At 42.8% G+C, this 24,192-nt stretch overlaps 1 protein-coding gene across 1 annotated transcript; it reads right to left on the bottom strand.

Moving 5' to 3' along the window:
• Window positions 1-775: 775 nt before the first annotated feature.
• LOC311360141 (uncharacterized protein) lies at window positions 776-21,994 on the bottom strand (the record flags this gene model as incomplete). The annotated part of the gene is given in 30 exon segments (XM_084480240.1): window positions 776-917; window positions 1,122-1,240; window positions 1,411-1,480; window positions 1,643-1,728; window positions 1,840-1,988; window positions 2,357-2,447; window positions 2,604-2,749; window positions 2,921-3,005; window positions 4,903-5,086; window positions 6,031-6,143; window positions 6,376-6,455; window positions 6,538-6,582; window positions 6,707-6,817; window positions 7,064-7,196; window positions 7,841-7,948; window positions 8,028-8,177; window positions 8,554-8,625; window positions 9,289-9,438; window positions 9,867-9,913; window positions 10,242-10,298; window positions 10,993-11,140; window positions 11,234-12,927; window positions 13,395-13,569; window positions 13,890-14,035; window positions 14,127-14,261; window positions 16,558-16,714; window positions 16,848-16,859; window positions 16,861-16,947; window positions 16,951-17,016; window positions 21,914-21,994. Coding segments are annotated over 30 exon segments (4,839 nt in total).
• Between the last annotated feature and the right edge of the window lie 2,198 nt (window positions 21,995-24,192).

The raw sequence follows: 24,192 nt of genomic DNA, 5'->3' as shown, positions 1-24,192 counted from the left end.
TCAAGTTAAAATATTTGAAATTTCCCCGCAAATTTCGCTTCATGCTTTGTCGTGACAGTTCACTCCCTGAAGTCCAGATTGAACTGCACAACAGAGGAGAATGTAATTGTTGCCGAGGGGACTCCCGGAGCTCTATAATATTGCACAGCAAGTAAAGACTTGCAATGGTGGTTATCTCAGCCATGGTTGAGATTTAATTGGTGGAAAGAAACATTCAAGTTCACCAGAGAGCCCCCCCATATTCTGCGCCTATCGCACCATCAAACTGGAGTACGTATGTTGGTAGAAAATTTGGTTTGCTTTTGGTGTGAACTCACATTCAGAAGAGGCATTTATCAAAATTTAAGCAAATTAAGAGTTTATTATTTTAGATACCTAACGGCTATGTCAGGTTAGTAGTACAGTTTAAATCTAACAGCCCTTTAATAGTCTCATGAGATTACCATAGACATAACTCCTAATCCTAATTAAAATACCAGTTCATCCCTTTCATACATCAATTAAATACAGGTTAAAAAAACTAAAGGTTGTAGGCATACAGACGTATTGAGGTAGATTATTGTGTTACAGTTTGGATTCAGCACAGCACCATTGCTTGAATGTAAAAGCATCCTCCATAATCAATCACTGAAAAATCTGATTTCTGTTAATTGGGTCACATAAGTACGACAATAAAATTAAAAAAATATTTAAAAAGAGAATCTCTGTATCGATGTTTAAAAACCTAGGGGACAGAACAGTAGTTGCGCCACGTCGTGCCTGCAGCTTACTGTCCTTATTCACATTCAAAGTAGTCCTTGAGGGGGGCGAAGAGGTGGCGGATGACCGGGACGCTCCAGGAGCGACCCAGGACCCTCTGCCTCTGGCAGCGGCCCATGTTGTTCACGTCTGTGTAGTGTTTAGGGAAGCCAAAGATTCTGCAACAACACAAAAAAACAACATACAAACCATTAAGAGAATATTAACAACAGATTCAATTGATTGAGGCTCGTACAGTCACTCATTAGATGCGTGCAGAATATCAATTAAAGCAATTCTCCTGTGTTCGATAACAAATGCTATTGTGGTGAAAGCCTGTTCTCTTATTGTTGATTGTCAATTGATCGTTTGGAAAGACTTACTGTTCCATCTCGGTACACCAGAGGTAGTCCTCCTTCCCGTTCATGTCCACCGGAAGAGGACCATCCTTTCCCTGCCTTATGGAGTTGGATTTGGTTGTGATGGTGCGGACTTTCTCAAACTACAGGAACAGGGAAGGACAAACGGGAATATGGTTTCATCATTCACCATTTGAAGTTTAAGTTCTTAGACGTGTATACTTGAAATAGCCGATGCTTATGCTTAATTTATGATGCACAAATATTATGCATATTATATTCTATTATTAAGTGAATTCTGTTGTTTTTTAACCTTTGCTACGCGTCCCACTTCCAAGCAATCCTGGAGGCCAACTTTGTCATCTAGAGATGTTGCAAGAGGCCTGAAGACATAAAGAAAGAGAGTGAGTGAGAGAGAATGTTATTAGACATAGACTTTATGTCCTGATACATCTGCAATAACCCAAAGTAACTCGACTCTCTACAACGACTTCCACTTTTACAGGAATTTGTTCTGAAAATGCAATTATGGTATTCGTATCTACCTGTGCATGCCAGGGACGTTTCCCCAGAAATAGCGAGCTCTGTGCGCCGGACTGACTTTCACTGCGTCAATAAGAATGGGGTTACACTGGAAAATGGGAGACAAAAAATAATAATAAATACATGCCACTGATAACAATCTATTGCCTTAAGATAGAATAAACATTGACAAGATGGGCAGGCACCCACGACCGCTCACCTCAAGGAATCTGCAGATGTCTGACTTGTCATTGGCACCCATGAACACCACATTCTCAAACAACCAGAAGAACGGGCGGTTGTCATCTTCTTTAGGCCTCATCATGGTCAGCATGCGGTAGAACTCAAAGAACAGTCTGCCAGTGCCCTCTGGGAGAAAGGAGGCAGGAGAGACAAAAGTGGAAATTCATACGATGAAAGAGTATTGTCATGATCTTGGTGGAATCTTCCATTTCAAATTCAAACATGATTCTAATTTGTGCCCAAATGGACCGATATTCATAACCTATTGACTACACAATAAAGTAATGGTGATACGATTTCACAGCATTCCTGATCGGTTTTGTTCAGTGCAGTACAATTGAATTGCATTTCTGTTAAAACAATGATAAGAAGGACATCATTCGGGCTGAATCTCAATATGAGATGGTAGCTTGTTATATAACCTATAACATTTGAATAATGCCTTGAATTTTGACCTTATTTTCCTCTGAACTAGATGGGTGGCAAATCCTTACCAAACAATCCTTTTCGAAGAGGGTTCACCATGGACAGATCGTTACAGGGACTGCCTCCGATCAGCAGGTCAAACGGACCCCATTCGGCCAGCTGGGAGGAAGCAGAGAAGTGGTGAGTGGTTGGAAAATGAGCTGTTAATGAGGACTGCCAGTTAAATCTGTGACAAAGGGACAAAAGCCTCGATAATGAACTAACGCAAAAAGCAACGGTATGACCGTGAAATTAAAGTCTGGAAGAGGTGCTCACAGTTTTCCTGGTGATTGTGCGCACGTCGTTGACGTATTCGATCTTCCCCTGGTGTTTGATCATTCCCACGGCGATGGAGTCTCCGCATATCTCTGAAGCCACGTAGCGCTCCACTTTGATGCCCAGCTCTTTGAGCACGAGGTAACCTGCAGGAGCAGAGAAATGGGATTAGGGTTTTGATATATATATATATATATATATATATATAGATAGATATCTATGTGAATGCTCTATTGAAATTCACTGTGAAGGAAATGTAGTCTGATATGCATTTGGAAAACGTTTCCTTGACGATCGTGTAAGGAGGAGAAACCAACCTGTTGCGATGCCATCGAACAGAGACAGCACCCTGATGGGTCTGCGCTGGTCAGCTGAGATGGAGGGGTACACTCTGTGGGGTTCCTGGGTTAAAACAATGATCCAATCACTTGTCATGTCTGGACTTAAAGCCAATTACGACTGTATGCTCAGATTCTTAGAGGTAGTGCGTGAGCGGTCACACCCCCAACGCACACACAAGCACACATACTCACTGGGTAAAGCGCTTTTAGTACCTTGACAAGCACTGTTTCAATTTGATAAGTTATTATCATTATTGTTTGGCTTGGTTGAAATTAATTGTTGGCTTCCCACAGCACATGGCTGCATTTGTTGCACCATAATTCATAAGTCACAATCCTTCAAGGCTCAATCGGAATGGTGAAACAACAATGAAAGGCTGCTATTTGCTGTTGCAAAGTCGTATAGTAAAACAACTTCCCCCTAACAATGTCCTAACCTTGTCCCTGACGTTTCGATGAAACTTCATGAGGTCAAAGAAAGATGTGAAGAAGCATTTGTAAGGACTGAGAAACAGAAAACCACGGTGCTAAGAGAAACCGACTGCACTCACACTGGACTGCGTCACGGTGCGACGGCAGATGTGATGGACGGGGGACGGCCCTGGTGGAAATACTTCTTTACTAACTAACTCACTAACACATCCTCGCCCCCGCGTGTTGTCTAATGCAGGCTCTATAAACTCAGACAACCCGGTAAAAGAATATACCGTCATTACCAACGGTGGAATTTAAATTAACAAATGAACGTAGGCTCCCAGTCACAGAAGTGAGACGAAGTGGCTGTCACATTGAGAGCGGTGGCTCACCCTCCGTCCACTCCTGTTTATCAACATCAATCCCAGTTACAATGATTCATACTTGCTGGGGTTCATGTTGATAAATATTTCAATTCCGACCGTGGTAATGAGGTAATATCTTTTCACCGTGTTGTCCACGTAATTATAGAACTGCATGAATAGCAAAGTAACAATGCACAGGGTTAAGCCTTTAAGGGCGCACTCACACTAGGCCATCTGTACCGTTGCCCGAGTACGTTTGCCCCCTAAAGTCTAGACCGTTTGGCTAGTGTGAGCACGCCATCCGTACTCAAGTACAGTTTAATTCCGTGGCCTCAGTACACTTCGGAGAGGTGTGCTCAGGCCACGGTACATATGCTAATGAGCCGACACACGCACACGCGTAGGTTGCATACGGCTATGCAACCTATATGTACAAGAGGCAACCGTACTCAGGCTCAGTTGAGATTGCCTAGTGTGAGCACAGGCCAGCGGCACAGTGGGGGGGGGGGGGCAATCATACTTGAGTACGGTAAAGGGACACTTTGCCTAGTGTGAGTGCGCCCTAAGATGTGCTTTTACTAGTCGTTCTTTGGTACATTGTAGTTGAACTACAGCAGACCCACTTCCATCCACTGTTGAATCATTGTGCAGCCTAGTGTAAGTGCAGTCAAATTATCTTGATGTTTCCTCTGTCCTTTTCAAATTGTCCTTCACATCTCTACATGACGTGTTCCAATGAGGTGAAGGAAATGAGGATAAGACATAGACCCCCCTCCGAAGCTCTCTCTCTCTCTCTCTCTGGCCCTTCCTTTGCATTCATTTCATGTGCAGATGAACCTCATTTTGTCTGTCATTTGCTTTTTCTTAGCCGTGTGCTACCTTAGTGCTACCTGCCTCGCATTTTCCCAGGGCAGTGCCCTTGTTTGGATACACTCTAAGGTAAGGGGTGGATTCCTCCCTTGTATGTAAGTGTTGCTGTTGCTAGCTTACTCAGCCTGGTTAGTCAGGGTTTAGGTTTGCTTCTGTCCCGTGGCTCCGCTTCTCTTTGTGTTTCCCAGACTAAATCTCCCTTTGTCTTTTCAGTTGTGTCTCCTCAAGGTGTTCCAATCTCTGGCTGTCGTGTCAGTTCCTCTACCCCTGAGACCCTTTAAGGAAAAGGAAACGGCAGGTAGGACTCACGAACGACAGCGCACTGTTGTTGACGAAGAACTCCTGGACCTTCAGCCTCCAGTCGGCCCTCAGCCGCAGGTTCCCTCTGCACTCGGACGGCTTGCACACGTAGCAGCTCCAGGGGTCCACGTCCTTCAGCTTGTCGAAGGTCCCCTGGCCCACCAGGATGTTGATGCAGTCCTTGCAGAAACATCTGAGGAATGAGGAGACGTTGAAAAACATCTGTCAATAACGTAGAAGATGTTGAACTCTATCCAAGGGACAGTGATGTTTAGTGGCTAGGGCTGGGTAAAAATATCGATTCATCAATGCACTGCAATTTATTTGTTCTCGATTCAGATTTTTTTTGAAATCGATAATAATAATAAAAAAATGTAATTAAAAAAATACAATTGTTCATGATAATAAGATAAATAGTTCACTGGTCGTTCATTATGGCCAGCAGTCCAATGTAAGTTATTTTGTTGTCAAAAACGATGGCACTTTCTAAGCCTAATTATAATTGCACCACTTTAAAAGTAAGCACATTATGAGCTTGACAGTGTTTACATTTCAACCTAAAATAAGAGGCATCATTACAGACATTTTCTATTTTAAAAACATACTCAGTCATTGTAATCTAGAACCGAGTATGCTTAAATTTACATGCACTTTTACATTTGTCCATGTTATGTTTATTACTTTTATGCTGCAAGTTTAGCTCAAGAACAATACTATACTATACAATACAATGTTTTATTCCAATACTATACAATGTTGTATTCCCTTTTTGCTAATTAAAGCACAATGAAATGGTTAATTCATTTTGGGGTCACTTTGTTCTAAACCAATACAAATAATGCACACATTATTTAGGTATTTTTGTCATCTGCACGTATTATTGAATCAATATCGAAGCAATTGGATCAATATTGAATCGAATCGGATCGATATTGTGACCTAAAGAATCGGAATTGAATTGAATTGTGAGGCACCTGGCAATACCCAGCCCTATCAGTGGCTACATGCTACATGGTTTGTCCATACTGTGACTAACTGAAGGCAGGGCACACACCAGTACAGTACGTACACCAGTACAGTACGCACACCAGTACAGTACGCACACCAGTACAGTACATACACCAGTACAGTACGTACCTGCAGCAGCTGGCATTGCCGCAGAGAATCACCTCAAGGCCGGCACAACAAACGGTGCAGTACGACTGGTAGCCATCTTCGTCGTAGCGATAAAGTGTCTCCATAAAGTTGTCCTGCAAAACATTATTTGTTAATACTGCAACACCAACCGAAGAAGAAGAATCAACTTTATTGCCATTGCCAAGTACAACAAAATGTGATTTCTGCATTTAACCCATCACTAACACACTAGGAACAAACAGTGTTTGTCACTGAATATGTACAATGTAGGGCTTGCATTAGATAATAGTGAGAGGGGCTGGTTAAGGTCAACTGAATAATTTAATTTAAATGATATTTGATTACCTTGCACTTCAAACAGAGACTGCCAACAAACAGTGGATGGAAGATTTCTGTCTCAGGTGATCCACAAGACATACAGAAATCTGAAAGAAAAATATGTTTTTCCCTGATATATCGATGCCTCAGGGCTTAAAACAATAAATTGTAACAGGAACTCAAGCATACCTTCAATCTTTTTACCCTTGTCTTCAATTTCTTGTATCATTGATTCTGAAAAGTAAAATAAATTACAATAAATAAAAAAAATGGTAATAAAAGTCACACAAATGTGCACCTTAATATAAGCAGAAACACTTCTCTTCTACTCTCTACAGAAAGGCTTCTCACTACTTACCTCTGTTGTAGGTGAGCGCAAGTGCAATCGCTTTTGCTTTGCTGACATATTTCCTTTTAGCTGGCGGATTGTAGTCTGACTGTGGACTGTCTGAAGGATCTGCCCGTGTGTCTGTAGTTAAAATAAAAAGATAAGAACCAATATTACATATCAAATAGGTCAAGTGGATCAAACAGCTGAGTCTAAAACAGTGGAAGAAACCCTAACCCTAACAAAAAGAAAGGGCTTCTGATATTCTTATCAATAAATCGGGCGTCTCAATAAAGAGAACTGTAACACGATGGAAGTTCAGACGACACGTCCCGTACACGGTGCACATCCGCTACGAGACACGCGCCCAGCAGAGGGTACACTTACAGCCAGAGGGGCTGAAGCCGTCCGGCCCGCTGGGCAGGAATCCCCCGTGGGCCCAGTCCAGCATCAGCTTGAGCTCGTCCTCCTTGCCTCCCTTCGCCGCTCCAAACGACTTCCTGCAGCGCTCCCCGGCCAGCTGGAAGCAGAGCGGACAGTGTGCTCAGTGTGAAGCCGTCGCTAACGTTCAGTATTACACTTTATGCCTCAGTCTCTGGTTTCGTTCACTGATCTCCCCCTTGGCTCCTGCCCACTAAAGTAACAAAGTGAGTTAAGAGACTGCCCTGATTAAGGTCACTGAAGACTTAATCTTGCAATGTGTGCTGGCACCTAGCGTCCTCACTGAGCTCCTACTCCACCGGTCGTACCCTGAGGTCCTCTGATGTGCCCCTATTGGTTTTTCCTAGGTGTAGGTGCCTAGGTGTAGGTGCGATCCAAGGCCCCAAATATTGGAACAGCCTGCCCGGTGACCTCACGTTAGCTAGCTTAGTAACCACTTTGAAATCTCTTTTATAAAAACATTTTTATAAAGTATTTATTCATCTCTTAAGGCAGCAACCATAACGACTTAACAACAAGCTACCTCCACTTGGTTCCTATGCCTGATCTTTGCATTTACACAAAAGATAGGGTTATAGATAAATAGAGGTTATCCAATGAAGGACTATTACATTAGTATTACTATTATTTTGGTCAAAATGTATTCCTTAATATTCTCAGAAGGATAGATGCAATCCTAAAAAGGAGCTACAAAAGGATGAGTATTTCTCCCAATCCTCTTACCTCAATGATCTGGTAGATGGCGTCTTTGTACGTGGGCAGGCATGCGTAGGAATTTTTGCAGAAGCAGCGACTGAAGGCCTGAAACGGCGTGAGGCCTGCAGACGGGATCTGCAACACAAAACACCGAGACATGTGGACCCATGCTGAGGTCAGGAGACAGCGCACGCAGAGTGGAGCTCCCTCTTACCTCCGAGAACATCCCGTCTCCAAACCACTCCACGCGTCTCATCCCAGGGGGCGCCGACTTGGTCTTCCAGGGCATGACCATCCCGGGCCACATGGAGAAGCCCTCCAGAGCCCCCCACACCAGCTCTCCGGCCAGGAAGCCCTTCCCATCCTGCCAAGAAGGAACCACTCAGTCCTGTTCCCGCTCCCATCAATCAGGGCCGTGCCCCCCCGCCCACGTTCCTCCACATGTGTTTAACAAGGTTAAGGACCGGGGTACATTTCCCGGGAACCCTTCATGGTTCATGGTGCCAGGTTCAAGTACGCTTTTTGGGTCTGCATTGGCATGTTACGTTACAAAAACCAGTCAATTAAAACAAAACAAATGTTTGAATCAATAAGCAATGTTTATACCTTCATCACATGGATTAACCGGGATGGCAACCAGCAAGCTGCTCTTTAACGACAGATCCATCCGTTCATTTAACTGTAAGTTTCAATTTAGACGGCGGTCTTAGCATGCCTTTATCAGATGATATTTGTCTTACCTGATAGGCGTGGACCCGTCTCAAATTCCGAGTGCTCGGTGTAATCTTACTGGATGGTGAAGTGTCTTTCACCTGAAAGCCCAGCCACAAGAACCAGGTGGCACAGTTTGAGTTGAAAAGCATACAGTGAGCCTTCACATCTTACACAATGACCCTGAAAGACCCGGTCCATTTCTTCCCATGGCCGCGTGGATTAGAATGAAAGAGATGTTAGCAAAGAGGGCAGAGGCCGGCCTACCTCAGGCTTTATGATCACCAGTCCTATCAGGGAAGGTAACCAGCCCGTAAGCAACATGACCAGCTTTTAACTGGAACCTTAATCATTCGCCAATATAATACTTGATTGGACATGGAAAACATGCATCTTTCTGTGATGCCTCTTTGTTTGATATGTTGCTGATACGCATATGAACTAGAGAGAACCAAACCCCCGAACTCAGACTCAGACCCAAATGTTTGGATTGCCTACATTGTTTTGACCATTTAAGTCGAGATTCGGACCAGGATCATCCAGAGCTCGTCCGTACTAACCCACCTTATCTCCAACGCTTTGGTTTTCCTTGATAGTAGGCTGATAGTCAGATTGTCAGAATAAATAATAATATCTACAAATGAATCGCTTTGTCCGGTATTACCAACAGGGAGACTTAAGGCTATGACGTGTGTCACAGTGCTTCCATGTGAATCTATTAAGGATGGTAAAGTTGGTCCGGTAGGATATGTGAGTTCACCTACCAACTCATCATCAGACTCTCGTCCCCTTGGGCTGTCCTTATCAAGACCTACAGGCTTGGCCCAGGTGCCCCGGCCAGCCTGAAACACTGTGCGGGACGGGGGCTTCTGCCGCAAGCTGGTCTCCCAACCATAACCTCCCCTAGTGGGCCCCTGAGAGAGAACCCATCTCATTACACTCACACATGCAGCATGCCCATGCAGGTGGCGTGTACATCCTGAGCACATGAACGACACCCCTGTTCCCTTGCGCACGCACACACACGCAAACACACACAAACGTTGACATATTGTCCCTCACCATGCAGTTCACCAAAATGGAAAAAGGTTCAGAGGATGTTAGTTATAGTTTGAGAAAGTGTGAAGAAGTAAACAAAGGGTAAAGGTTGAAGATTTCCCAAAGAAATGTTAAGACATTAGAAATATCCCAGATTGTGTCAGACCAAACAGGCCAATCCTCCCCGTGTATTCCCAACTGATATATTTTCACAGCCAATATTTATAAAATAAATTTGGATTTGCATCTCAAACAAGCTAAACATAGCATTTTCTGTCTTGGATTACGTTTACAGATGCCCTACCTCTTGACTGGAGACGAGTCCATCTTTGCAATCTCCAATATTTGGTTCTTAGAAGAAGAAAAAAAATTTCTCAAAATTGTGCATTTAGGATATTTTGCATAGTATATATACGTCATTTGAAAGTTTAACATTATTTACTTATTATTTTAACTACAATGTTCATTAGGTGATAAAATATTCTAATAACAGAAACAACCGTTTACTGTAAGATATGCATCATTATCATTAATATTTATGACAGTTGAAACAAAGAGAGACTAAAGATACATCTCTGGCATTTTAGTGGTGTACCACATTCTGTACTCATTCTTGTATGGTCAAATTCAATTAAATTATGCGACAAATATCATTTAAATTATCTCAGTATTTTCTTACGGATGAGCTTCCTCAGGAGAACTGTGCATGGCTTAACTGTCCCATTACGGTAATTCACTGGTAGAAGAAAAGAAAACAGACATTGGTGTATTCATTTTGAATGAATATTAGTGAAACAAATCAACTGTCAAAAATCATAATTTCTATGCAGAATGTAATCATATTAAGTACGGTTATCTTGTCAAGTGTACTGAAGATTGTATAATATAGGCATTCATAGGCTTTAATAATTATAATCTATGGATTGTATATATTAACAATAATTTGATTGGTAGGCTGTTGTTTTATTATAGTCCAGGTAAACAAAGGCATTGGTTATAACTTACTTTAATTGAAATCTATTAAAGGTCAGAGTGTAGGATTAAATGGCCTTTAGCGTTGGTGTTGCAGATTGCAACCAGCTGAATATTGTCATGGGATTATACAGCGATGAAACATACTTATGAATATAACATTCAATTTCGGCCAAGTTTGTTCCACTTGATGCCAATCAATCATACACACTGCAGATTTAATACTAGGGTAGACAATCTATTTTAGAAGCATTTTTGGGTTTCATATTCAAATTCAAGCTTACTCTGGCTGTTTCTTTAAATTGCCTACCCAAGCTTTAAAAACGATGTTGTCCGATGTTTTGACCAGAATAGAGTTACACCATTAAAAGAGCATTCTGTCCATTACAACATCACCAATCACAACAAAGATCAAGACCATATAAAGAGGCTATGGCAGTTTCGGTCTCTGAACTTACCTGATACACTAGGATCATTTTCCATCTTTATACCATTCTGGACAGGGGCGATACTAGTGCCCTCAGAAATAGTGTTGTCCAAACCCTCCTCCATGATCGAATCCTCTCTGTCTCCCGAAAACAATATGGCATCTCCGCTTGCGATGGCCTAAGACAAGACGCATGGAGCATGTGTCAATACATAACAAATGAGACTCCTTAACAGACAAATCTAATTGGTATTCCTTTGACCTTCACGTACCCGAGCATAGACTATCTCAGCCTCGAGTGGAGGACAAGGGAAGGACAGCAGGCTCAAGACCACCTTCCTGAGGACGGAGGAAGAATCCCTGTTTTTGAGCACGCCGGCCCAGTGCTTCTCCAGTGAGATGGCAGATGTATCTTGGGGTTCTCCAGCGTCCTCCTGTTCTTCTTCCCTCTGCTGATACTCCAGAAGCTCTTTGGTGAGCTGGTTCACCTCTTCTTCAGTGCTGCAGACTCCCAGCCTCTTCCCCAGTTCTTCCACGGCCGTGTCTGTTACTTTGAGTTTGCCCTCGGGGCTCAGGAGCAGCGCCATGCTCTTCAGGATCCTGTCACTTAGTGGCACCTCCTTTGCAATGCGACCCGTGAGTGTCACATAGAATGACAAGACCTCCTGCGTAAGAGGCTCATCCAGCAGCTCCTCCACGGCTGAACCCCCAGCCAGGAGGTCGGCTCCTGACCGGTGATGCGTCTTGTCGGTCAGGACACGGGCGTCGTGCTCCTTAAGGAAGCGTTCTGCAGCCTGCGGATTAAGGAAGTGGGCGGCATAGGTGTGCAACAAGCTGCTGGCTTTTTGTAAGATGCGCAACAGGTCTGCGCCTGTATCTCCATGCATCTCTAGATGCTTTTGGAAAGCCTCAAGAGGCTTCAGGGCCAGAGCCAGGAACTTAAAGGTTGCCTTGAGGTTTGGGTCCTGCAGCATGACACAGATTGGCTTGACTTTGTCATTGTCCTCACTGCAAGAATCGAAGAAGGAAACCAGATCTGGCCATGTTTCCAGCATTTTCCTGACTAATAGACTAAAGTTAAGGCAGTCTCTGCTAGGATGAAATGATTTGCTGTCAGCATTGTTTCCAGAGGCGAACAGATTCTTTAAACAATCAATCTCCATGGAGGTGGAGGTGGACATGAAATAGGCGTGGAGGTCTGAAGTTATCTCCTGAACCGAACCGGAGAGGGCCGTGACTGCGGCATGGCAGGCAGAATCCGCCATTTTACCCAGATCTCCGAAGGCAACTACGTTTGGGTTGAGCTCCCTGAGCTGTGAGCAGATCTGCTCCGAGGAAGCACCGTTTCCATCAACGTAAACAGCAGATAGATTCATCAAGGGAAGGCCGAATCTCTTCATGGCCTTCACCACAGCGGCTCCTCCTGTTTTCTTTGGTTCTTCCCCTGCTTCTTCTGCAGGAGAGGGCAGAACATCCAGTAGCCTGATATGGTGAGTTGCAGATTCCATGTCGAAGAAGCCAACGAGAACCACAGAGACGGTGACCGCCTCCTCCAGTGTCACCCCTCCGTACACGTACAAGCAGTATGGTGTTTGCTTGCAAATCGATGAAACGTCAGTGGGAAACTCCAATCCCAGCATATAGCGTGCAAAGTCTCTAGACGGCTGGTCTCCACCAGAGGAGCTAGACGAACAGTATTTGTTTATGAACTGCACGACAACCTCACGCAACGCAAATCTGCCTTTTTCAGCCCTTTTCTTGTGTTTGTTTGTGATAAAGTGTCGGGTTAGATCCACGATACCTTTGCGATATGTCAACAAGTCTGTGCCACACACACTGCAGTAAGCGTAGAACTCTCCTTGAGCGCTGGACTCTGCCCAACTGTACGTTTTCTTCCACTTCTCGGTGTAGGGGAAATATTGGGCGGCCTTCGGTTCTACAAAATCATGTTCCAGTCTCCAACTCGCTGCCAAGTGAAAGGGTGAAAAATAACAACTTAATTAAAAATGCATAGACATAATGATAAAAAAGTATCACAAAAATAAGGCACCATTCTGTGTTTCCATTTGCCAGCTTCCTCAATTTTACAACCAATAGCAGCCATGTGTTTCCTTCTGCTCACAACGGATGCTTGTCTGGTTTCATAGACTCCTGATAGTCATATTAATTTGACTATCCTCCTTTTTACATCTACTACAGTGCATGCACTAGACTAGATGTTTCGTAAAAATGTAAGGGGACTAAATGAATGATATAAGGATGCAATCGATTGAGGCTACTCTTTGACATGGTTTAAAACGTGTTTAGACACAAAAAGAGTCTGTGGCCCCCCATTATATCTGCTTTTATCATTGCAGCTTCCTTGGGGAGGTTATGAAATACAACATCTAATTCAAAAGACGTGGATATTTGGGTATAGCACTTGAGGCCTACCTCTTTCGGGGGCGTTCATCATGATCTGCGCCGGCCCGATTCCCTCACCAGCCCGTGCTTGGACTGGGTCGTAGTCCATATCTTTGGAGTTTTCTGTAAAAAACGCCTTGAACCACTTCAAGAAGGCGAAGTTTGCTTTGAATGAGCCGGTGACCAGTTCTTCAACGGGAATTCCCTGAAAAAAAAGACAAAGTATACAGTTTGCAATGTGTATACATGTGGCCTAATGTGTGTGTGTTTTTTTTTTTTAAAGAACCTGCTATAACTCGTTTATGACACAACTAGAAGAGAAAAAGGCATTTGGCTTGTTCTGATTAGACCGTTCTAAAAACCATACACTGCACACTAGCAAAGGTCATCTCTGATATTGGTGGTGAGTCAAAATGATACTGACATTGTCCTTTAAACCTAATCACACAGCAAAGAAAGAAGAACAGAGTTGTAATAACAATCCTCTGTTTTTATTAAGAAATAGATTATTAATAGAGTATTAACCTTGGTAATGCCGCTCTTATCAAATGCTTCCTTAAGCAGATTGTAGTTGTGCCTGAATTCCTCCTCGTACTTAGCCTGGAACTTCACTTGGCTCATGTCGAGCGAGCCTGGGACCAGCCAGTGCATGAACTGGCAGTGAGTGGCACCTGAACAAAACACACACATGTTGAGAAGGTTGAGCCGGCGTTTCCAATTCAAAGAGGGAAAAAAACGTTGTCATCAATTGATGGGCTTTACCTGAGCATGTCTGTGACACATGATTAAATTTCACTTTGAGCGTGTGGTTGAGCCATCTCAGCAAGCTATAGCGGCTGCATTTTTCATTGGCCTCATTGGGAAGCACGATGTCATTGGTTGCCATCTTGCAGTTTGCTGTAAAAGAGAAGATACATTGGCATTATTTTCCACTGACATTTAATGATATTAATATTTGAATATAGTCACATTCAATACAAGTCTAAAGTTGCATATTTTCAGTGTGTTAATTGTTTGTGATATGTGTTGTGTACAAAGCACAGCGCAACACTTTTTTTTTTTACACACACAGCGTAATTACAGTGGTAGGCATAAGTTTAGGCACCCATGCTAAAGTTGACTAAAAAGAGGAATAAAAATCTAAATTTATCTTAAAGCCTTAATTAAACAAATGAGGAAAAATCCAACCTTTAAGGACACCAATTTGCTTTGTGAATGAATAATGTATCGTAAATAAATAAATGTTCTCCATTAAAATACAGGGTGCATAAGTATAGACACCCCTATGTTAAATTCCCATAGAGGCAGGCAGATTTTTATTTTTACCTAGAGATTGGCATGGTTCTTTTCAGTTATCCTTATAGCTGTTAGTTAGCCTAATTATTTCTCAATGCAAATCAAACCATCTAATAGGCTAACTGAAAAGAACCATGCCAATCTCTAGGTATGGTGAAGGGTATGTGATGATGTGGGGCTATTTTAAATCCAAAGGCCTAGGTGACTTCATCAGGAATGCATAGTATCCTGGATCCATGAAATAACTGGCTTTTAAAAATAAAACTCTGCCTGCCTCTGAATTTAACATAGGGGTGTCTATACTTACGCACCCTGTATTTTAATGGAGAACATTTATTTATTTACGATACATTATTCAAAGCAAATTGGTGTCCTTAAAGGTTGGATTTTTCCTCATTTGTTTAATTAAGGCATTAAGATCAATTTCCAAAAGATGATTTTTTATTCCTCTTTTTCGTCAACTTTAGCATGGGTGCCTAAACTTATGCCTATCACTGTATATATATATTTTATCTTGGTAGACGACCGATTGCCTGCTCGTTTGTTAGCTCGACTTTGCCAGCTGTGAAGGTATCTCCAGGGGTAAACGAGACGAGATGAGGAATGTCAGGCATGAAATTGAGGCACTGTTTGACTCAACAGGATGCTGGATCCATGCCTTGTCATAGGTCACCCCAAAGGACTTCCACATTCCTCTATTGGGGCTCCCCAGGTCTATGGTGATGTTAAGCACATGCAGCCCTACAGACACTGCTGCTTCAACAATGCTGACTATGATAGGCCGGTAAACTGCGCGATTGGTGGAATTGCCGCTATAGTGGTAAGCCACAACTTGTTTCCACCGTGTTGCAGCTCCAGCCAACATAAACACCAGTGCATGTGTCGCTTGTCCTTTGTGGTCAGGCAGACATCTCATCTAAGGAGAGCACACACTCTCTCTCCATATCACTCATACCACCTGCCTTCAGCCTCAGCATCTCGAACACTTCCACCAAAACTCCTGGCTGCAGCTTTACATGCTGCATCCTCCTTTGCAGCGTGCGGATGTTAGGCAGTGGAATCTCAATTTGCTGGAGGGTTTTATAACCAGTACAAATTTGATTTGTATTGCTTTTTAAATTGTCTCCTTTGCCATCCATATTCCTCCCCTTTTCCTGTCAGAGGGCTCTAATTTGGTCTCTGTTAAACATTTGTGTGAACTTCTGGTCAACTATATTGTTCCTCTTTCTTGGCGCCAAATTTATTATTTTTTTGTTGTGCAAGAGCCCTCTCTGCTCTCCTTCTCATTCATTTCTCCATTTTGAGTTGCCTTATTATGGTCCTGCATGGGCGCCCTATCAGTCGCCAGCAGTCTGGTCCCTGGACCACCTGGCCCTGGCAAAGTCGTTTCTCCACCGCTGGCCCCTGGCTGACGGGCCCTCGGCACACACATCCCTGGACCACCTGCCCCTGGCAAAGTGGCCTCTTGGTGGCGCTGTCTCATGTCCAGTCCCTTTCATCGCCCTCAAAATCCACCTCAATCTCCGTAATAATAGCAAGGTACTGTTGCTGTTATATGTATTTTGCCTTTGAATTTGCCAACCTGTCTTCTCCAACGTAAGGGTACACTACACTCCTATAGAAAATAAATGAAAGCGAAACATTACTGTAACGTGAATCAAATCATCCACCACAATCAGAAACCAATAACATGTATGAGTTATCTACTGGCAATGGTTAATTAGGTAGAAATGCGTAGATTATCTACATTTTGTATGCAAATCCTCAGGGAATCCCTGACCTCTGGTCGTTTTGAAGCTGGATGTACTAATGGGAATAATGTAATAATCTCATCAAGAGTGTCGTCTGTCCTTGAATTACATGAAATGAGGAATATTGTTAGCTGCATGTATCCTACCAAAGTTTAATTTGGGGTAATATGTGTGGTCCATTTGGACTGGTTTCCTCCTCTGCGGCATAGGCCGATGAATGAATATTGTTGGCACAGCATCTGGCCTCAACTTCAACTGGCCTCCCTTTTTTGTGGCAGTGAATTGGTTATCTTCAAAGTGTACCTGTAGGTAGGCTTGTAAGATCAGTTTCCATTGCACTTCAAATATCATCAAAAAGTCATAATTCTCTACACTTAGAAATATGATGCCTTTTGAAATGCTAGCAAGTGATGTCACCTCTGTTAACATTACTCACATGACATAGTTTTTCGACTGTTGGGGGCCCCTGTCATTTGCAGGTAATGAAAGCTGACCATTGCCATCCAGCTCTTCCTGCGCTCTTGGAAGCCATACATTCAGTAACCCTTCTCGGACCGATTGGAGCATCCAAACGCTGCACAGCCCACCATGCTATGACCACTGATCTATAAAATGTTAATTGTAACCAATGAACCATGACACCATTGAATACCACAGAAAGCAGGTGACAATCTTTCCTCAACAACTTGTGTCCTCTGACTTTTGAGAATAGGTAAGAGGTCAGAGTTCATGACCAAACAAGGATCCTCCCTTCCTCTCTCTCTCTCCTCAACCACTTATGACATTTCTCAGGGTTATGATAAGTGTGGTAATGACACACAGCCCGTAGTGCATAGTGGAACTCCACAGGTGTCAAAGATGTGCTGGGACAGAGTTCCTCCGATGCACGCAAGAGAAAGTATTTTTTATGGTCAGGATGCCTGTTCCCACTTGATTTTTGTTCCACACTCAGGATAGATAGATAGATAGATAGATAGATAGATAGATAGATAGATAGATAGATAGATAGATAGATAGATAGATAGATAGATAGATAGATAGATAGATAGATAGATAGATAGATAGATAGATAGATAGATAGATAGATAGATAGATAGATAGATAGATAGATAGATAGATAGATAGATAGATAGATAGATAGATAGATAGATAGATAGATAGATAGATAGACCCCCTACCACTCCAAATGTAAAACTGACATTTACAAATATACAATAGTGCAATAACAGTCAAACAAGTACTTGGGTTACTTGTGTTTTCATTTATATTTACCATTCAATATCGCAATCACTGTCAGTCCAATAGATTAGTCTTTCCCAAAGACTGGGTCGGGAGATTTTAATTGGGTCGCCAAATAAATGTACAGAAATACTGGCACTATTTTGGCATCTAGCTCTACAGTTTCTTGACTGTCTTACTTGCTTCTGAAACACTCAAATTTCTCCCCCAGGGGATTAATTATTATCTTATCTTATGTGGTAAACGAATTGATTAATGTTGACTGTTCAAATTGATTGATTGATTCATTGACTGTTCGATAACAATAGCTGCCCTTAAAGGGGTAGTTAGGAATTTCTGACATCGAACCTTATTTCAAAGTGAGCCAGTGTGTTATTTATCATTGTCATTATCATCTGGCGTTATCATTTATTTGCCTTGGGTGTACTGTGAAGTGGGTAAAAGACAGAAAAGACTTTTTATTGGCAGGCTAGCAGAATCCCGTCGACTTGCGCTAGCCTAGCACCAGCGGTCTCTGCAAATAGGACTGAATTAAAGTGTTGAAAACGGTCTCCAATGATAAATAACACACTGGCTCACTTGGAAATGAGGTCCGATGTCCAAAATTTCGAACTACCCCTTGAAACACAAGCCTACCTGTTCGGCATTAAAACAAACAACTTTAAACAAGAAGCATGTTTTTGATAGTACTGTACTAATTTGAATTGGGTCGCGATGGTTTGTAATTTAAAAAAAATGGGTCCCCAGAAAAAAAGTTTGTGAAACACTGCAATAGAAAAACATGACAGTGCGGCGTGTCATCAACTATAGTGGCTTACTTCCGTAAAGATGGAAAGAAATTGGCAGATTCGGAGTTTGCGGTTCAATAGATCATCAGTGAAACATCGTTGCAACACAAATGACACCTCTAGCTAAATGTAGTAACCTAGAGAACCAGCTACAACCTTGTTTTCATCCAAACGAGCCGTCTTTAGCGAACGGTGAATTGCATTGGCTTCTATGAGCTGTCGGCTTTCAGTCGCAAGCTTAGGGACCGTCTGCAAAGTGCAAAACAGAAAACGACCACAATGGTCAAATTTCAATAGCGTCGCCATTGTTGACTCTAGAGCTCCAAAACTTGTTCCATATAGGCAAGGCATCTATATGGTCTTACTACAACCTTTAGTTTTGAAAAATATATCTCCTCTTATTTTTGAGGAATTTTTATTTAGCAACAATTTCAATAGCGTCGCCATTGTTGACTCTAGAGCTCCAAAACTGATTCCATATAGGCATGGCCTCTATATGGTCTTACTACAACCTTTAGTTTTGAAAAATATATCTCATCTTATTTTTGAGGAGCAGAGATATATTTTTCTAAACTAAAGGTTGTAGTAAGACCATATAGAGGCCATGCCTATATGGAACAAGTTCTGGGGCTCTACAGTCAATAATGGCAACGCTATTGAAATTGTTGCTAAATAAAAATTCCTCAAAAATAAGAGGAGATATATTTTTCAAAACTAAAGGTTGTAGTAAGACCATATAGAGGCCATTCCTATATGGAACAAGTTTTGGAGCTCTATATTCAACAATGGCGACGCTATTGAAATTGTTGCAAACAAAAAAGTGGATATTGAATTTTTTTCCAAATAAAGATTCCTCAAAAATAAGAGGAGATATATAGGAGATATACTTTTCAAAATTAAAGGTTGTAGTAAGACCATATAGAGACCATGCCTATATGGAACAAGTTTTGGAGCTCTAGAGTCAACAATGGCATCGCTATTGAAATTTTGACAAATAAAAATTCCTTAAAAATAAGAAGAGATATATTTTTCAAAGCGCAAGGTTGTAGTAAGACCATATAGAGGACCTTCCTATATGGAACAAGTTCTGGGGCTATAGAGTCAACAATGGCGACGCTATGGAAATTTTGCCAAATAAAAATTCCTTAAAAATAAGAAGATATATATTTTTCAAAACTAATGGTTGTAGTAAGACCATATAGAGGCCATGCCTATATGGAACAAGTTCCGGGGCTCTAGAGTCAACAATGGCGACGCTATTGAAATTTTGCCAAATAAAAATTCCTTAAAAATAAGAAGAGATATATTTTTCAAAACTAAAGGTTGTAGTAAGACCATATAGAGGCCTTGCCTATATGGAACAAGTTTTGGAGCTCTAGAGTCAACAATGGCGACGCTATTGAAATTTGACCATTGTGGTCGTTTTCTGTTTTGCACTTTGCAGACGCTCGCGGCTGAAAGCCGACAGCTCATAGAAGTAAATGCAATTCACCGTTCGCTAAAGACGGCTCGTTTGGATGAAAACAAGGTTGTAGCTGGTTCTCTAGGTTACTACATTTAGCTAGAGGTGTCGTTTGTGTTGCAACTATGTTTCACTGATGATCTATTGAACCGCAAACTCCGAATCTGCCAATTTCTTTCCATCTTTAGCTCGTTTACTTTAGCTCAGCCCACTCATTGATGGGACAATGGGTGGGTTCTTCCATTTCCGTTTCCATTTCCTCCGTTTATTTTACTCGAAGGGCTCTAATTTGGTCTCTAATTTGGTCTCGAACTGGCCTACTGTGTAGGCCAGTGTAGGGCAGTAGGTAAATACTGCAAGCCGTCCCCTGATCAGTTTTCATCCATTTCATTATGCTATGTTCATGGATCTTGGAGAATGGTCCAAACTAAATGTAAAGCTCCAGGCTACACTTTCTCCTCGAGTCAACCATGCTGCTGTTTCCCCCCTCACCCACAATGTAAACCTCGCGGGGGGACGTTTTTGCCGCGAACGCAATGTGCATACATTAATTTCCATCCGGTTAGATAACTAGAGATTTTTTAGAAATGTAACATGTTTTGTTTCCCCAACACGATCGGCCGTGCATATAATTCCCGTTTCAATCTCGCCCAACCGGCTTGATCTCTCTGTAGTGAGAGCTTGAACGATACCATTGTAGGCATAAATCTACTAACTGCTAACCAATGTATACTTGCATTACCAGTCATTTTTTAATGCTTGATGTAAATACCTGTTCTAGTATGATACCAAACCCTCGATACAAACACGTCCTCTCAACGGTTGTAAACAGACAATGCACTCGCCTTTTATGTAATAACAAAGAAACTACCACTGCAAAGAGTCCCGAACAGAGCTGGTCTCAGAGAGCACAACTTAAAACCCTGCAGGAGACTCGGTCAACATCTTACAGTGGGACACAGTTCTGCTAAACAGGACCCGAAAGAAACGCATAATTCGAGTAAGTGGATACTGCGGGCTACTTTATAAGAGCACAATATCTCTCTCACGATCTCACGACATTTAAAAAATGACTCACCTCCCCGGGGAGATATCCCTTCCTCAGGAGCGGACGAGGTCTGCATGCCGGGCTGTTCGCCGGGGGCGGGGTTATCCCGAGAGAGATATGCTCTCAAACTCCGGATTGGACGAACTCTGCAGACGGGCTCGTCTCAAGTCACTGGTCGAAGGCCGCTTCGGCCGGGGCGCAGATTAGCGGGAAATCGTTGAGAAATTCCGATTAGCGAAAGTCGCATAATGTGACATTTCGGAGAATAAATTCGGGGTTCTTGTCAAATTCGGGGAACATCCCGTTTTTGGTGAACGAAGGGCATGTGTCAAACGTTAAGCACTAAAACACGAACCTAGTATGAAGTTTTGCCCGTACATTTCGACTGGCTGGACGAAACCCCCCGGGGCGCATTTAATACCGATTTATTTTTCATCGTTGCCACGGCGATGCTATTTAGGTTTGTGCCACTAGAGTAGAAATCAATCAGTCAATCAAAAGTATCGACCGTTTCTAAGCGATGGCGCAGTGAAGGAAAACAACCGCAAAATGAAACAGGGTCCAACATGGCGCCGAGTCACTATTGTTCGATTACATTCAGGGCATCAGCAGACGCTTTTATCCAAAGCGACTTACAATAAGTACATTTGGCAGTCGGCGCAGTAAGGATGTTCATATAAGTGCCTAAAAATTTCTAGTTTAACCCATCCCCGTATCAACAAAGATAGCTTTGATAAGATGTATGTTCAGAGCTGCCAACTCTCACTGTTTCACCGTGTGACACACGTTTGTGCCTGCTTCCCCACGCTCACACATCCACCCTGCTATAAGGTATGCATTACACGATTCTACAGAATCTCACGCCAGCGAAAACCCAAAAGTTGGCAGCCCTGTGTATGTTTTATGACATCAGAGTTTGAGAACTAAGTAGCCTACTCAACTATTGGAAAGGGAGCGCACTATACCGTCCGCCGTGCCGAGCTAGTCTCCCCCACCACAGTAAAGTTGGTTTCATATTGGGAGGCATTTACATCTCTGATTTCCATTGCCGAGTTAATTTGTTTTTATGCAAATAAGTGCCTAAAGCTTTCCTATTAAATCAGAGAGGCCAAACATTAATTGTATTTTTGCCGTCAACATCTCAACTACAGTAGACGGCAACACGTAGGCTATGTCAATGATATGCTTGAATTTATGACAATAATATACAACTTCGAACTGCAAGAAACGCCACGTCATCGCAACCCGCTGGGTCGGGCGCCATCCGGCCCCCCTGCGGAGGCGAATTTACGAATCCTAGGGCCTCCACGAATAGTCAAATCTCCTAACCTTGCCTCCTTTCCTTAACCTTAGTGGAAAACGTCATCGGGTCAAGGAGAGATGAAAAGGTGCTTCCTTTCGAACATAGGAAAAGACCGCACTGTTTAAAGTGAATTCGACTCCACTTTCCTAAGCGACGTCATTGCGCGACGGCGGGTACGACCGTGCGTCTCTAGCGTACAATTCTCCGACTACAACAAGCGCTCCTTTGATCCATGCGTTCTTCTCGTATTGATTTCAATCAGGTTATCACCAACAGTGAGAATCACTTTGGTCGGATTTGGCCAACGGGAATATTTGAGGCCACTTGAATTCAAATTCATATGTGGAAATAAAAGAGTAGAGTCGGTAAATGGCCTGTTTATTAAAATATTGCCGCCGTAAAGGATTATGGGATACCAATATCTCCTTTCCTTTCGTAAAGGTTGGTCAGGAGTAACGTAGGCTTAGTGGGCTACATATTTTGTAAATGAACACCTTTCTGTGCCACTATTATGCATGATAACTCAAACACCGCTTTGGTAAACACTACTCATTACATTTACTTTGAATTTATATTTCGAGTGAGAAACTAGGCTAGGTCATATTATATGCAAAATCACTAAAGACTGTTGTCAAAAGAGTAGCCTAATAGGCTACAGTTATAAAAAAAAAAAACAGCAAGGCAATAAACAAATAATTCGGCAACTTCCAACTTCCATTGCCAGATCTACAATGAATGATTCATTGCGTCTTGTCAACGTGGAAGCAAAAACGTGTATTTTGGTAGCCAAACGAAACGTCTCCGCAAAGCTGGGCAACATGTGACCGGGAGTCGTCAAACAGCTGAAGGGTGAATCCCAATTCACCCCTCAACCCGAACCCTAACAAGCACAATCACCAAACGCTGGCCGCGGAGCTCCAGCCCCGGCCGGTCGCAGAGCTCCAGCCCCGGAGCTCTGCGAGGCTGTTCGGCGGGGGCTGGCGCTCCGCGGCCAGCGTTGGTTCATGACAGTACTAGACATATCTCCATGTCCCATTCCCCCCATTGATATCATTACTATTATTCTGTTTAATGTAATGTAACATTTTCGTTATAACATGGATAGCAAGCATAATAACAAAATCGCTAATATTTGCGCTAATCGCTAGTTAGCGAACATGCTAACTAGCGATCTTTACAACATGGATGATGGTTCATAACAGTAGGTAGGGGAGAGTGGGGTGAGTAGTGCCACTTTTTACCCAAAGTGACTTTAAAGTGAGGCCATGACAGTAATGTCTCCAAATGAAATATGTATGTATATTTCAGGATGTGGTGCATCCCTGGCAACAATAACTATGGATCTGAAATAAACTGTTTAAGAAATATAGCTTTCAGAAAAAAAGTGGTCTCGTGGCACAACTTGCCCCCGGTGCAGGGTAAGTTGTAGCCAGGCTAGCGCCGCCTACTGGTTCCGGCAAATTTAATTTGCCTCAACCATATAGTCAGGGAACTAGCAATGCGTTTCGGTTTGCTCCGTCCGCCAGAGCGGACGGACCAATCAGCGAGCAGATGTGGCGATGACGGGCGATGACGGGCGATGACGTCGAACTGAAGCGCCCAAACTGAAATACCGGTGTAGTTCCCAAGCTGCGGTAAACAGTTGACGAGATGGATGCCGGCTTCCGGCGCATAGCATACGTCACCGCCAAGCAGCAGCGATTAGTCGAAGCAAACGGAAGCAACCGCCTCCCGGAAGCAAACGAATCTCTACGGCTCGTGTTCAGACGCTATATGAAATGTAATGAAGTAAGCGGCTGATGCATCAGGCTAGGTAAGTTGTGCCTTTGGAGAGAATACGTTGGGGTAAATTGTGCCATTGATATATATCTCATAAACTGTAATGCTATATAAAAGCAAGACAAATCCATTAGAAAATGACTAATTTAAGGTTTATTTAAA

This window comes from Micromesistius poutassou, assembly GCF_964030765.1.
Source record: "Micromesistius poutassou genome assembly, chromosome: 15".
Classification (NCBI taxonomy): Eukaryota; Metazoa; Chordata; class Actinopteri; order Gadiformes; family Gadidae; genus Micromesistius; species Micromesistius poutassou.
This window is presented reverse-complemented; position numbering and strand designations above follow the sequence as displayed.